Raw genomic sequence first — 15,480 nt, forward strand, 5'->3', positions numbered from 1 at the left:
GGAGAGGGGTCAGTTTCACTGAAGAGTGGCCAGTGACTGTCCTTCCCACAGCCTTGGGCGTGTCACCTGGCTGCAGAGGCCTCAGAGGCCCGGGAGGGGGTGCGGGCAAGGAGGTACAGCCTCGCCTCCGTCCAGGCTTGCTATCCACAGCTCCTCACACAGCCCACCCCAACGTGGAAATGCACCCAGGCCACTCCTCAGAGGACACCAGAGGATCTTCATGCAGAGGGAGCTTTTCACTCCCCCTTAGCCAATCACAAGGGAGTGGGCGGCAGCTCAGGTTGGGAGAGGCCAAGTGTGCTCTGCCGCCTGGGAAGGAGTCACTGGGCGCTCCGGAGGGGAGCTGGATGTTTTCCTTCTTGCCTTTTCAGTCTCCCTAGGATCTCTTCTGTGGCCTTCTAAAATAGCCATTCATTAGAGCCTGGTAATTAACTTTCTGCTTCAAGTAATATTTTGCAAAGGGATTCCATTAAAGAGTCGATTTGCGTGTCCTCAGACATGGGGCTTAGAAATAGGCAGAATTACTTGGGGAGAATGTGATGGGCCCCACAGCACCCCTCAGGCCTGACACCCCAGCCTGGGCTCTGCTGGCACCTGAAGGCTAAAGGGAATTAAGCGGGAGGGCTGCTGTCCTGATGGCCCAGGTATATGCTGAGCCCTGGAAGGTTCTCCCCAAGGAAGGTGGGTGGTTTGTCACATAACAGGCCAGCTCAGCAGCCACACACCCAGACAGAAACTGCACACAGATATGCACATGTGAGAGCTCAAACACAGAACATACTATACACACATGTACACAGAATAAACAGACACAATAATAATAATGGTAGTCAACACTTATTGAGCACTTATTAGATTGAACCATATGCCCACATTTGACCTACAAAAACAGCCACTTCATATGGTCCAACCCAACATGAAGTGCCAAGCACTATTCCAAACATTTTACATGTCATTACTCATTTCAAATGCACAGGCATGTACAGGGTATTTACATATAGCATACACACAACACCCATGAGGGCAGGTGTGCACTTGCAAGACATACACAAATGTGCACACACAGACACACATATATCTACAGATGCCAGTACAAAGAAAGGCTTCTCTAGTCTTCGAAACCCCAGCCTGGGGCTGATCACATTCTCACTAGCTAATTTCCACCGTTCCTAAAAATATTGCCCAGCTCGGATCTCTGGAAGATACACGAGGGAGCTGCAGATATAAAAGGAGGGTGATAAAAATGAGAAGGCAAAAAATAAATTGGTTCTTCTCTACGTCCGAGTCGTGTTCTGTAGCTTCCCCCTCCCTCTCTGGAGACGAGGCTCAGAATCACCTGCTCATGTGTGGGGCTCAGGTCAGCCTTGCTGCCAAAGGTGCCCACGGGGCTCCAAATACAATACTGCAGGTGGTCAGGTCCCGAGGCAAGGCCTGGCTTCTGTGACAGTCCCACCTCCATGCCTCTGTGTACCTCAGTTTCCCTGAATCTAACAGTGCTTTCACTGCCCACCTACCCTGTAGGGCGGAAGACCTCTCCAAGTGCTGTGTATACACCAGGCCTCCTTATGATAATTATCGGATTAAGAATTAAATCCGATTCCCTTATGAAGAGGCAGGGGGAAGGGGAGGAGAGAGAGGAGAGAGCTGAGAGCCTTCCTTGTAGATAATTAATGAATTCCCTGCCATACCTCTCAGAAGGCAGAGGCCCATTTAACAAAGATCCACCTACCTGGGGCCTCTCAGAGCAGAGGGAGGCCATACAAAGCAACCAAGAATCCTGCCAGGGGCTTTCAGAAGGCAAAGGACAGGAACAGACAAGACTCAAAAGAAAAAGCACTTCTGGCCATTAAATTCAGAAAAAAATGTTCAATCACTAGCAAGGAAAGAAATGCAAATAAAAGAAGTACCATTTTTTTTCTGCCTGTTCAAATAACAAAGATTGTTTTAATGATGACACCAAAATGTTTTTAAGGGTGTGAGGAAACAGGTGCTCACGAGCACTCTCAAAAATCATTGGGGCAGTGTAAATTATTATAGGCTTTCAGGGGGAAGCATTTCTATCTATTCTTTGACTTAATAATTCCATTTTCTAATACTTTATCCTAAGGAAACAATCAAGAAGCAGACAAAGATAAATATTCAAGGATTTAAATACCAGTATTATTTTTAATAAAAGCTAGGTAACCGAAATGCCTAAGTGATTAAAAACAAGTATGATCCAACATTAGATGTAACTTTTAAAACCGATTTTTAAAACACATATAGTAGAAGAGGTTTGCTTCTCCAGGTGTAGAGAGGAACTAGGGTCACTCTGCCCAGCTATTACTTGTGTTCAAGGTAACAATGACCTCTTCACAGCCCTTTTCACCTTACAAGATATGGCAACATCTGATATCTCCCTTGAACCTCGAAATAACACCTCAGGATTACTTGTTTTTATTCCCATGTTGCTGATGAGAAAACTGAGGCTTACCAAGATGAGGTGACCTTTCCCAACCAATATTAACTACCACTTATTGAAAAGCCTGCAATATGCTAGTCTAGCCTCTTTTGCATGCTTATTACTTATTGAAATTTTAGAAACACTTAAATGAAATGTGCAAACCCAGTGTTAGTTGCACAGACAGGACATAGCACTGAACAGGACAGACACTTCCTATTAAATATGTGCTGAATATATTAAGATTAAATGTTTCCACCAACATTACCATCAGGCCCATTTTACAGATGTGCAAACTGAGACTCAGAAAAGTTAAGTGACTTGCTCCAGGAAAGCCTGGCTTCAAATCCAACAGTTGCATACTTCCCATTATGCCTAGAAACTGTCTATTTGGCACAGTCACCCAAGGGAAGGCAGAGAAGAACAGGCACTGTCTATGGTAGGGGAAGGAGGGAAGGCAAGAAAAACCAGGCCTGGATGCCCAGCCCCTCGTGCACCTACTGTCAACACTAATGCAGAAAAACAGATCCTGTCTTCCATTTTCTCTGCTCCTCATCAAGTTTCCTCTCCCCGTCCAAGAACTACCTCACCCCAAGTGGCAGAACCAATTCCTACCTACTCAGGGCCAGTTGAGGGTCCCTGAAAGCCCTCACCCGAAACTTCCAGTATCTCCCTTCCTAGTCTCACACTGCCTAGAATCCCACCATTAATAACTTTCAGGTATGGGAACTCAATTCCTGGGAGGGATAATCCATCTCTAACTCCTCACACAGCAGCTTTGCATCCCTGCACCTGGGCTGCCCACGTTTATTCGATAAGCTCTACACTGGAAGAATGGGAAGGGGGATACAGTCACTGCAGAATAACTATAGGTGTAGGCCCTAGGGGAACAGGTAGGGAGGCAGAGAGGACATAATCCCAGCATGTGTGTGTGGGGGCGGGGGGCGGGGGGGGACGGGGGGGGGGGGTAGGATCACCCAGAAACAGTGTCAGGGAGAAAAGGGATGAAGACAGCATAATATTGCCAGCTGACCCTCCTAGCTACTCAAGAACATTAATAAATAAATGAGTGACTCGGAAATTATCTTCTGGGAAGGCAGAACCACCACATCCTGGATCGCTCTTACCCACATTAAAATGGCCTTGTAAATGAAGCGGCAACATTTCCAGCCTGCAAAACAAAAATGCTTTTGCCAGCACACCTTTCACCTGGAAAGCCTCTGAGCAGCATTCATTTCCGTTATCCAGGAGAAATGATTACCTGTCCTTGGTGCTTATTTTCAAACCCTCCAAAGAATAAGTGAGAGTCTAGGGGCCCAGGGATTTTGGAGACTAGCTGGGAACCTCTCCCAGGCCACTTCAGGGGATTAAATTCAAAGGCTCAAACCTATCCTGTAGCCCTAGGGACCCCCAGTACCCAACTGTGCCCACCAAGCCCTGGCTGGCCTAACCCCAGCCTCATAATTAGACAGCCCTCTCTCCCAACCAGCCAGCCTCAGTGTCGCCACACCTAGGGCAGATTCCTTTCCCAGGGAGCCCAGGGAGGTTTCCATCCTCCAAGTAAGAGAATTCCAGTGCAAAAAATAACCTTCCCTACACAGCAGTTTGTAGAGCACACAGACAGCATGCAACAAAACCACTTCAACAGCCACAAAGCAGACAGGTTTATCCAAAGTCAGAACCAAGTGGCCGCCCCCAAGTGCCCTGTGCTGTCTGTCTACATGGGGAGGCCACAGGGAACAGGGCTCACACTTGTCACCTAGAAGCCCCACCCTCTTCCCTCTTCCCATTCACATCCCTGAGACTGGCATCTATGCACTTACCCTCCCCCCACCCCCCACCCCAGCAGAAGGCGCCGCAGCCCAGTGGGGGTCCCATGAAGCCGAATTCAACCCCCTCCTTGTTCCTAAACCAAGCCAAAGGCAGCCTTTCTGCCCTCCCAGCCTTCAACAGCACAACCACACCAAGTCAGAGTACAGGGAGGTACCTCACTCACCCAGGTTTGACCAAAAGCTTTCCGGGAGTTGGGTCACCATAGTCGGTTTTACTCATTCAAATCCAAATAGGACGACTCCAGGGGGTGCCCCAGAGAAATATCTGCCCATCCATTCCAGCAGCAGCCAATGAGTCTATTTCTAACCAAAGCAGCAAAACAAGACCCCAGTCCTAGCCAAGCCTGTTTCAGCTCCAAGGCTGGGAAGAGAGATTTCAAACTCAGTCTCTCTGCCTGTCCGTAGGAAATCTCCTGTGCCAGAGAAGCCACCAAGCCAGATTTTGTTTATAGAAAATTAATAAGACAATTCCACACCACTGCCATTGCCATTCTGCTCCAACCACTACTGTTTACCACCATTTCTAGAAATGGGCTTAAACAGATTCACTTCCAAGCCCCCACTCCGAGCCCCTCCAGCATTAGGCAATGCTGACCTGAGGCCACACTGGGCAGGACCTGCTCGAGGGCATCTCAGCCATGCCCCAACCTCCAGCCAGGGCTGCCGGCCAAGCGTTCACCAGCTTCTCGGTGCAGGCTCTCCACGGGAAGGAGGTAAACATGGCATGCACGCTGTCTGCTCCCGGGAGGGCAGACACACTCAGAGGCCGGACTGCCTGCTGTCTCTCCTGCTTCCCGACAATCAACACATGCACACAAAACGGGGTACGTACACAAGCCCCCGCATGCGGGTGCAGAGGGTCCTGACCCCTGCCAAGGAAAGCGCAGAGAAAGGCATGTTCCTGAGGGAGAGAGCCGGAGGCGGGGCCGGGCGTAGGGAGGAAGGCAGCAAACCCGGTGGCCTGACTCCGAGACAATAACAAAGATGGGAAGCGAGATTTTCAAAGACGCAGTGGCTGCACCCAGCACTGAGCTCTGGCCTGGCTGCATCTGCCTGCCACGGCACGCCTGGTCCCCTGGGGCACCAGGGCCATCAGAGAAAGGCTGAGGGTCCCGCCTCGGGCTAGGCTTGGCAGCTGGGGCAGGAAACTAGCTGCAGGCAGCGGCAGGATGCCCTGGGAAGAGCAGCTCTCTGGCTGGTAGAAATTAAAGGTCTAGTAATTCTACTGGGGCTACTCTCCGGAAAGATGCTAGGGGTCAGTTAAAGTCACTCAACCTTGGGCAGGAGTTGGGCTATAACTTGTACTCCTTTCCTTGCTGGAACTAAAGGGGAGCAGAAACACATTTTCATTCCTCTCGTGCCTCCCCTACTCGCCAACTCGCTGATCACACACAAGGCACAGCCCTATTAAGGCAGATGCCAGCGGCCTGAGACGTGGGGCTGAATGGTGCCTGCCCGTTCTTTCACCTCCACTAGCTGAGCAGGGAGGGACACGTTCTAACTGGCACTAGAATCCATCACTGTACCTGTGCCCAAGTGGAAAGGTGCGGTGGCTGGCAGGGCTCAAGGAGTGTGACCTGGGCCCCGAGGGACGACTGTGCCTGCCCAGTGCCCCTACAGGCGGACAGGATGGCTTGCCCTTGCGAGCTGAAGCCTGCTCAGCTCCCGGTGACTCCAGGCAGGCTGAACTACCTCCTCCCTCTCCTCCTCGGGCCCAAAAGCCACCTCCCCCTGGAATTTCCACACCCTGCTCCTGGCTCGCCCAGGAAAAGGAAACAGGGAACAGGAGACACCCCTGGGAGTGGAGAGGTAAGGAAGGGAAGCAGCTGCCCAGACTGGAGACGCTAAGGCCCTTCTTCAACAGCCTCCGGCGATGCCTTGAGCTCAGGACCCCGGCACTGCCGCTCTGCCCACCCCAACCCCCAGAAGAGCGTGCGCCCTACTTAGAGCAGATGTGCCCCCTAAGCGGCCCAGCCCCCTGCTCCTCCCCGCCAGATGTTCACCCTTTTCCTCACCACTGGGTTTCAGCAAAACCCAGCAGAAAATGCCTTTTGTATCGGACACCCAGGGGCTCCAGAGGCAGGGAGGGTGAGTCCTGTGGATGGAGGCACCACTTCTGTCCCCAGCTCCGGGCATTGCAGCGCCCGGGAAACAATGCCCACCTCGGCAAGGCGAGGCAGGACTTCTCGCCGAGGGCACTTCCTGCCCGGCCTCAGGGGGGTAAGAGAAGGGTCCATCCGTCGTACCCCCCAGTCCGTGGTGGCCCCACAAGTTGCCGGAGGGCGGCGTGGCGCACCCTCCCGCTTTCAGCGCGCTCCAGCGCTGGCTCCCGCTTTGTCCCCGCGCCCTCCGGGGCGCATCCCGGGGCGGCGGCGCGAGGAGGCCGGGTCGGGCGGCGGCGGCGGGCTCACCTCTCATTGTCCGCGGCGGAGGAGGCAGCGGCGGCGGCGGCGGCGCTCCGGAATCCCGGCAGGATGTGGCGGAAGCTGTGGTTGCGGTCCAGCTTGGGCTGGCTCTTGGTGCGCTTGATGGAGCCCTTGAGGCGGCGGCTGAGGAAGCCCTGCGCGCGGGGCGACAAGAAGGGGAAGGGGAGGCGGGGTTAGCGCGGCGACGGCGTTGGGCCCGGGACCCGCGCGGGACCCGCGCCCCGGCTCGGGCGGCCGCGCGGCCGAGGGCGGGCGCGGGCTCGGGCTCGGCCCCAGCAGCTCGCAGCCCGCGCCGCCCGCCCGCCGACCGAGCGCCGACGGCCCGGCCCGCGCAGCGAGGCCCAGCCCACCCCGCGCCGCCCGCCCGGCCCAACCTAGCCCAGCCCAGCGCGCCACATCGCCCCCGCCCCTAAGCCACTGTTGCCATGGCGACGCGGAGCCGAATCGCGCCGGCCGTGGCCGAGGCTGCCCGAGCCCCCCGGGCGCCAGCGACAGGGAACGAGGGGGCGGGGCTGCGGAGGGGCGGGGACCACCCCCGGGGGGCTTGAGCGACCCCGGTCTCCTCACCTCTACAGGGAACGAGGTCACACCCCCCACCCACCTTGAAAAATCCACGCCTCCTACACCTTTCCAGATTAACAAAGTGCCTTCCTCCACACAATTCTGGTTATACAGATGGGGGAAACTAAGGCTCTGAGAGCAGGTGTGATGTCCTCCAGGGGCCAGCAGGCTACCCTGGCCACCTGGACCCTTAACCTGGGTGCCCTTCCTTCCGTGGATAACCATCACTGGCCCTCAGGGTGTAGCCCTTTGCTGGAGACATAGTATCCCAGCCGGGGCAATCACCTTGGGTTCAGGGTCCCTAGTGCCTAGCTCAGGGAGAGCCAAGGGGCTGAGGATTTGCTGAGTATCTCCATTGCATGCTTCAAGATTTGGAGCCAGGTCCCAGGGATTTCGGGGCCTTTGTTAGAGGGACAGCTGCCTGGGCCCATTCATGCATGACCCATGGTGGAGAGGGGTCTGCTCCTGGGAGGAGTATGGCAGACCTCAGCTGGGGGGAGGGCATTCAAGCCATTCCTCCATCTACCAGATTTCCCTGGACTCAGGACAGAGCTTAATCCCACCTCCAGCCCCAAGAACTCCTAGCGGCTAGGACCTAGCCCAATCGGGAGACAGGAGTTCAATATTGAAATGCAGGCTGAACCAGCGCTCCCTTTATAAGGGAATGGGTAGATTTGGAGCCTCAAGTGGCCACAGCCTGGGGTGTTCTGAACTTGAAACACACAAGATGCTGGAAGGGGAGGAAAACTGGGGGTTGGGGGAGGTTCTCCGAGGAAGAATTTATCTGAGAGGGCTTCGGGGTTTCACCACCCTATCCTCAATTCCAGGTGAATGGGATATTAACTTATTTGTACATGATCTGAACATCACATTTTATCCATCACATAATAGAGGGTAGTTTTAGGGGCTCTCTCTGGTCCAGGGGAAAAGGTAGACATTTGCTATAGGTCATGCCCTGTGCTGGATCTGCCCCTCTCTATGGCCCCAGCACCCTGGACATAACAAGGTTTTGACCTTGGTTGTACACATCATCTCATCACCCACACAGGGGGGGGGTGGGGGGGGAAATGAAGAAGGTAAACCTTGCTCAGAGAAGTAAAATGACTTTCCCAAGGACACACAGCTTCCAGGCCAACCTAAAGCCAGAGCTTTTCCCACAGGATCCCCTCTTCTGCCCACCCTCTTCAAGCTTTCCTTTTCCTTTCTCCCCTTAATTTTCCCTCCCTCTCAATCTCTCACATCCATGGAAGACCTATCCCTGTGGCTACCTGTCAGAATTCTGCACATCCTACAAGGCCCAATTGAAATGCCACCTCATCCAGAAGGCTTCTCAGGCCATGGACTCCAAATGCCTCTCACCTCTGCAGCTCAGAGGACCTACCCATGAAGATGCTCTAACCAGCTGCAATTCACCAGGCATCTCTTAGGTGTTAGTTGCAGGGGGGACCCTAATCAGGAGGGGTCACCCAGAGGGCAATGCCCAATGCAGAGGTAACCACAAATGGTGGCAGATCAGGGGACGTTAGACCCTCTGGGAAACACAGCATGAAGACAGAAACCCACACCTTCACACAAGCTCTGGACTCTCCAAATCTTGGCCTCTTGTCAGGTATGGGGGGAGGGGAGATGCACCTGGTTAACTTGGATGGGTTCTTCTCGAACAGGTGTTGTTGTCAAGCAAGTTCCCCCAATGGGTTTGTATTTTTTCTTGTTTTTTATTTTCTACACTGATGGAAATTTCACAATTTTTACACTCATGTGGCACAAAGAACCACAAGACATGTTTCACGATTTATGTTGCTTATTATGTAGCAATACTGACAGCTTTACCCACATTTTTAGTGAAAAAAAATTTTTTTCTCCCTCCTAGGAGATTGAGTGAGACATGTGTCACTTCCTCTCCCCACCTTTCCTAAGGTGACACTTAATGCTCCTCTGACAAGCAGCCTCCCAACTGACCATGACCTTAGGGACTCAAACTCTCTGTGACAGTCACTCATTCACCATTTATAAAAGCCCACTATGTGTCAGACACAGTGACCAAGATGGCCATGAGCACTAGGTGAGCAATGTACAGATTAAGAAACCAGAGAGCTCAGATCATGGGGAGAGTGATTCTTTAGGAGAATGGGGAGGACCCCCATTCACTCCCACCACACTGCACATGTCTAACCTTGTGTCCCCCAGAGGACTCAGCTCATGTCCCTGCCTATGGCAGGCTTAACAAATGCTCACCACCCCAGAAAGCCACCGCTAAAAAGGACTCAGATCCAAAAGAACGCATTACGAGGGTGAATGAGGCACCAAGGTCACACAGCAAGGCTAGTCAAAGATTAGTCCAGTTCCCTGCTCTGGCCAGCCTCACAGCTTGCTTACTGACCTCTTCATGGGCTGGAGGGCCAAAGGTGGTCCCTCACTCAGTCCTGCACGAAGGAAGCTGAGCCTTTTCTCCTGTCCCTTCATGGGCAGGTCCCCAGACATTATTTCTGGAGGCAGCTGCAGCCCTGAACTCAGGAAGAGAGACTGGCGGTCTTCCAGACAGAAAATCTTGTTCTAGACCCAAGTCAACCTTTAGTGAGGGGCAGTGGGAAAATCATGTTCCTTCTTTAAGTGTAACAGGTTCTAGGACTGCAACAGAGCCTGCTAGGAGCTGGAGGAAGGCAAACTGGGCTCAACTCAGGCTCCCCAGGCCCCCTGGCTGGGGGATGGCCGGCAATGCCCTCACTTCTCTGTGAAATGGGTGGGGACTGCAGTGAGGCTTAAGAAGGACAGATAAAGCTCTGGACCCCTCTTTCCACAACCGAGGAGCCTGACTTTATCCCACCTTCTCCAGGAGGCAGATCCTATATAAGATGGCCCTGATGATCACACCCAGCACAAGTCCTCTCCCACCACTTGTGTTCAAATCTTAATTCTGATAAGCGAGGGCTGAGTGGAGGGGCGAGTGGGGGCGTGCAAATTACTAGAGCTCTCTGAGCCTGTGTCCCTATCTATAAAATGGGCTAATGACATCTATAGGGTGGGAAGGATTAAATGAGATAAGAGATCACCAGTAAAATGGAAACTATTAAGCAACTAAACATAGTAGTTGCCAGCTTTATTATTATTATTATTATTATTATCATCATCATCATCATCACTGATGTTGCCTCTAGTGCAGTGATTTTCAACCTTCTTCCCCTTGTGGCACACATAAACTACTAAAATCCTGTGGCTCTAGTACAACCACCGATTTTTGCTCTGCGAAGGTATGTGACCACCACAGGTGGAAGTCTGTCTGTCAATCTGAGGAGCTTGATCGTGGCCTGGCAGCCTGATGTCATGCCTAGTAAAGGAACGAGCATGCTTGCAAAGTGAGGCTGGAGTTACAGGCCATCATCCAGTTTGGTAGTTTTGAACTTTTTTAAACAAGCGCTGTTTTTTGTGGTTTTTTTAAAGGAACCTCACAGAGACTCTGGAGATACAAAGAGCTGGGGCGGGCTGCTCAGGTGGCAGCCTCAGCTCCCATTCACTAGAGCAGCACTGATGTCTCCAGCTCAGCGCGGAGCCCGTGCAGTCCCACACAGTCCGCGGGAACCGAGCCACCGCCCTCCCCAGGTGAGGAGCTCTGCCTCCACTAACACAGCCGAGTTCCCTGTGCTTCTCAGACAGCTGTGTCACTGACTGAGGTCAACTCAGGCCCCAGGGGCTTTTGCACAAGGCTGCTGCCTGGTGCCATGCCCCCCCACCCCCAGTCCAACACGGTGTTTGGGTGCCGACAGCTGTGAATGCCCGCTGCCCATTTGGAAGTCCTGCCGCTAGCCTGATCCACAGCACCCCTGGGCTTTCATCCGTGTCACTGACCAAAGTGCAAGGCAGTCTGAATGGAGGACAGGAGTCTGTGGGGTCTCCGGCTGGAAGGACCCCAGTTCTCAGCAGCTCCCTCACCCCTGTTCCAGCCACTACGCCACCATCCTGGCGTCAGGCCCACAACCCTGCTCCTTCTCCAGGATGTTCTGAGACTTTCTCAAGGGCCTTTCAGAATTCCAGACACACGATTTCTTCACTCACCCATTTCAATCAATTCCAAGCGATGATGATGATGATAAATTACCAGTTATTGTGTTCCGGCTCTGCCAAGTCGCTCTGCCCCCGACACTCGCTGCACGTCCCAAGGAGGGCCCAATGCCTTGGGAAACTGTGTGCCTCAGAATTCAGAGTGTTTTAGGTTTTCAGGTGGGTAAATGGAGGCTCAGAGAAGTTAGGCCACTTGCCCAGTAGCAGAGCTGATAGGCAGTAGAGCTGGGAGTGTAACCAGGAGAGTTCTAGCCCATGGCATGGGCAGGGTGCGTCCCTCTTACACATGCACATGTACACACACACACACACACACACACACACACACACACACTGGCAAGTGTGCGCACATATAAGTCAAAGGCCAGAGGGGAACTGATAGCTCAGCCCATCCTCCCTCCACGGAGCCCCAGGCACCATGCTGGGCCTCTGGATGGGAGGAAAAAGGGAAGGTGCGCTCTCTCACTGTGTGCCTGGAACTCACAAGTGAGGCCCGGGAGGCTCAGGAAAGGGAAGCCTGGCCCCTCCTCACGTGTGCCTCACTCCCGGACCAGGAGGCACCTAAGGGTTTGCATTCCAGCACCACCACTTGGGCACCCGGGAGCTGCATGTCACCACTGGTCTCTGGGCCGCTTTCTCACCGGAGTGTAAAGCATCAAGCGCCATGCCTGGCTCAGGGTAGGTGCTCTATGAAGGGCGAGTTCCTTCCCCCAGCTCCACCACCGACTTGGTCCTGCCTTCCTCAACTGCTCCCCTTTTAGCAAACGGACCCTAGGTCACTGCAAATGGATGGATGGGCCTGCCCTGCCAATGAGCCCTGGGCTGCCCACCCTGGGCCGCTGAGGCAGTGCTCAGGATGGAGGCAGCACCTCACCTCAGGAGCCTTCCCTCTGCCAGGCCCAGCTCCTCCTCCCATGGCCAGTTCCAAGGCTGGCACCCAAGCAGAGATCGAGTCTCTCCGTATCTTTCTGGGGCTTTGTGCAAATGCCAACAGCACACCCAAGTAAACAGGAAAGGGAGGGGAAGATCCCATCCAGATATCACCCCAGGAGAGGAGATGTGTGGGGCACACAGGCTGGCAGGCAGACTGGTCACCTTACCCCACCTGGACACAGGCTCTGGGAAGGGGCTGGGGGCAGTGAGGAGTCCTGCTACCAGCGTCACAGGGTGAGAGCCAGGAGGGCTCATGGGGGCAATCGGGCCAATGTCCACATGGTACAGACAGGGCACCTGCGGCCCGGAGGGCAGTGATCTGCCCAGAGTCACCCTCTCCTCGCCCAGCACCCCACGCTTCAAGACCTCCCAGGCTCCCCATGTTTCTTCTTTCCAGGACTCAGTCTTCCCATCTGTGCCATGAGGGCTGGGTTGGGTGATGGCCAAGCTCCTTTCCAGTGCTGAGAACTGATTCTGTAAAGCTAGAGCAGCTGCCTTCCACAGCTGGGCTCTCCCACCGGCGTGGCAGTGCCAGTGAATTCTCCGGCTTCAGGAAGTTCTTCAGGTGCTGGATTCCTCCTCCCTCCTTCTCCGTACCTGGGGCTCCGCCCTCAGCACGCCCTAGGGCCTCCGGCCTCCTCCTTTGGGAGATTTGCATCATCAAAGAGATGGGAATGACTCACTAATGGTGGAATGTCAGACACTGTGACAGGTGAAACAGGGACCGCATGTTAAGCCAGGATGAAGTTGGTGCCTTCCTGGTGGCCATCTATTCACAGGCCATCCTATACCCATAAAACCCTCCTTCACCCCTTGCCAATGCGCCCTTGAATGTAAGACCTCCATACTCCTCCCTACCCAGAGAAGGTAGACACACTAGCTGGGTCACTCACAGAACCAACTCATGGGCTATGAGAGCCAGGAGGGGGTGGGGTCTGACACTCAAGGATCATTCCTGGATTGAAATAGTACCTGGATAACGACACCTAAACATGTTCACATGGACAAATATGCAGGGCCAGAAACACACACAAGTTCAAGGACACACAGGCATACAAAGGCATGAGGGGCAGAGGAGGGTGCCCACCAAGAAATTCATGTGTAAACATACAAGTCTCCCCATCACCCCCACCGTGTAAACACGTGTGCACATTGACCAACACACACATACACCATCATAAAATGCACAGAGAAGCGTGCAAATACAAGCTCACAAATACACACACACTCAGCTGTCATCAGGCTCTCACAGAATTACGCTGATACCAGGCCAAACACACAGGCCCACCGGGCTCACGTTCACAGCCACAACGGGAAGGAAGAGAGAGTGTTGGGGTGACCTCAGAGCTGGAGCCCACGCTGGTGACCTCCCGATCCCCCTGCTTTGTGGGCAGGGCCTCACCCTGTGCCCCTCTCTGAGGATGACCTGTTTGCTTCTCTCACCCCCTGAAAGCTGTCCTTGCAGCTCCCTGAACAAGAGGTTTCTCAGAGTCTTCGGGTCCAGCAGGTTGTTCAGAGCCAGGGACCCCTGCCCCAAATATTTCTCCTCTGCTATCATCACACCTCAAACACCCCCAGGTGCTCGGGTTACCTCAGTCTCTAGGAATCCCAAGTAAAATGCAGAGGCCTCCCCCCGCCCCACCCCCCCACCCCCACCCCAAGAAGCAGGGGAGCAGCGGGTTCCACTGCCTGCGGCTTTGGGCCTGAGGCCAGTGACCTGGCCGACTGAGCTGTTTCCTCCTCTGTAGAATGAGGACAAGAGCAGCCACCACAGGTTGTTGTAATGAGCTTCTGAGATCATGCATGTAAAGAATTTAGCCCATTTCCCAGCACACAGTAAATGTTAGCTACTGTCATCATCACTGGCATTGTCATCATTTTTTTTTTTTTTTATGGCTTGGAATTTAACCACCAGGAGCCAGTCAGCCATGAGCCAGAAGGAAACAGAAAGCAAGAGTTAAGAGAAACCATCTTTAAGACCCACATCTCCTTTGAAGAGGCAGGGTGCTGGTCCACAGCTCACCCAGGGCATGTCCCCTGAGCCTCGCCATGTGCTGGGCCCTGAGAAAGCTGGCTTTCTGCCCTCAAGGGTTCCCCAGCTGGAAAGGCAGGCCTAGACCTTCACATTCAAGGGCGCAGGGGCCTTCTCACTGCTTTTGTTACCTCCATTCCTGCCACCCTCCCCTTCTCCCCCCGTTCATTATTCAAGGGCATCTAGAAGAAGCCTTAAAAAAGCAGATCAGATCTTACCACTGACCAGCTCCACCTCCTTGCACAGCTCCCCAGGGCTCCTGGGATAAAGGCCTCACTCCTTTCTGAGGCCTATGGCCCCTCATGACCTGCCCCCATCCCTGTGCTCCAGCTCCTGTCTTCAATGGGACTTTTGAAATTGCCAGCTTCTCCTGTGACAGTGCCTTTGCACAGGCTGTTCCCACTGCCTGGAACAGAGAACCCCTTTGCCCAGAGGGCCTGGTAGACCCTTCAGTTTCTCCTCACATATTCTCCTCAGGGGCCCCCCATGCCCTCAGATTAGGCCACGTCTCCTTACAGACTCATCACAGTTGTAATTGTATCTTTATTTAATGTCTGTCTCCCTCACAGGATGGCGGGGGCCACAGCCGCCGGGGTCCCCAGTGCTGAACACCTGGCAGGTATACCATAAATACCTCCTGAATGGATTAACAAATATTTATGGTGTAAAAGAGAAAGGAGAAAGGCAGAGAATGGGACCTGGGAGGCTTTTTAAGGGATCCCACTTGGGGTCCATCTGGGTGGGCTTGCCAAGGTTACCTAGCGCAGGGCAGCCACACACAGCCGAGCACTGCTGAGGACAGCAGCGAGCCTGGCTGCCTCGGAGGCTGCTGCAGTGATCACAGGTCCCTCTGACCTCCAAGTGCCAGGCTTATGACATGGGCATAACCCCTGCAGAGGACGCCCAGGCAAAGGGGGCCCTTAAGGAACCCTGAGAGCCTAGAGGAAGTGGGAAGGGTGCCCGGTTGGGAAAAGAGTGGGGGTGTGAAGGTGGGAGGGGGAAATAAGGACATGGGAGAGGCCCTCCTGGTACCTGCCAGTGCCCAGTGAACAGAAATCAGACACACATTCCTGTGGTCCAGGCAGGGACGTGATAGCCCAGAGCAGCCAGGGCGTGACTCACTGCTCTGTAAATCTTCCGCCAGCCTTAGCATAATAAGCCCATCCCAGAGGTCTGGATGCCACAGACACTCCATCAGCT

General features: G+C 53.9%; 1 protein-coding gene across 11 annotated transcripts in view; it reads right to left on the bottom strand.

Annotated features, from left to right (window-relative positions):
• The window catches only part of DAB2IP (DAB2 interacting protein), a 180,792-nt gene that overhangs the window by 69,838 nt on the left and 95,474 nt on the right, over positions 1–15,480 (bottom strand). For 8 of the 11 annotated variants that reach the window (XM_080667705.1, XM_080667704.1, XM_080667702.1 and 5 more), the window contains exon 3: positions 6,684–6,832. The exons of 1 other annotated variant lie outside the window; for it this stretch is intronic. In XM_080667705.1, the coding sequence (XP_080523831.1) occupies positions 6,684–6,832 (149 nt within the window). Of the gene's footprint in view, positions 1–4,436; positions 4,455–4,867; positions 4,936–6,683; positions 6,833–15,480 lie in introns of those variants that run through there. 2 more of the 11 variants (XM_080667696.1, XM_080667698.1) reach the window with 2 other exon arrangements.

Source organism: Plecotus auritus, assembly GCF_963455305.1.
Source record: "Plecotus auritus genome assembly, chromosome: 5".
Lineage (NCBI taxonomy): Eukaryota > Metazoa > Chordata > Mammalia > Chiroptera > Vespertilionidae > Plecotus > Plecotus auritus.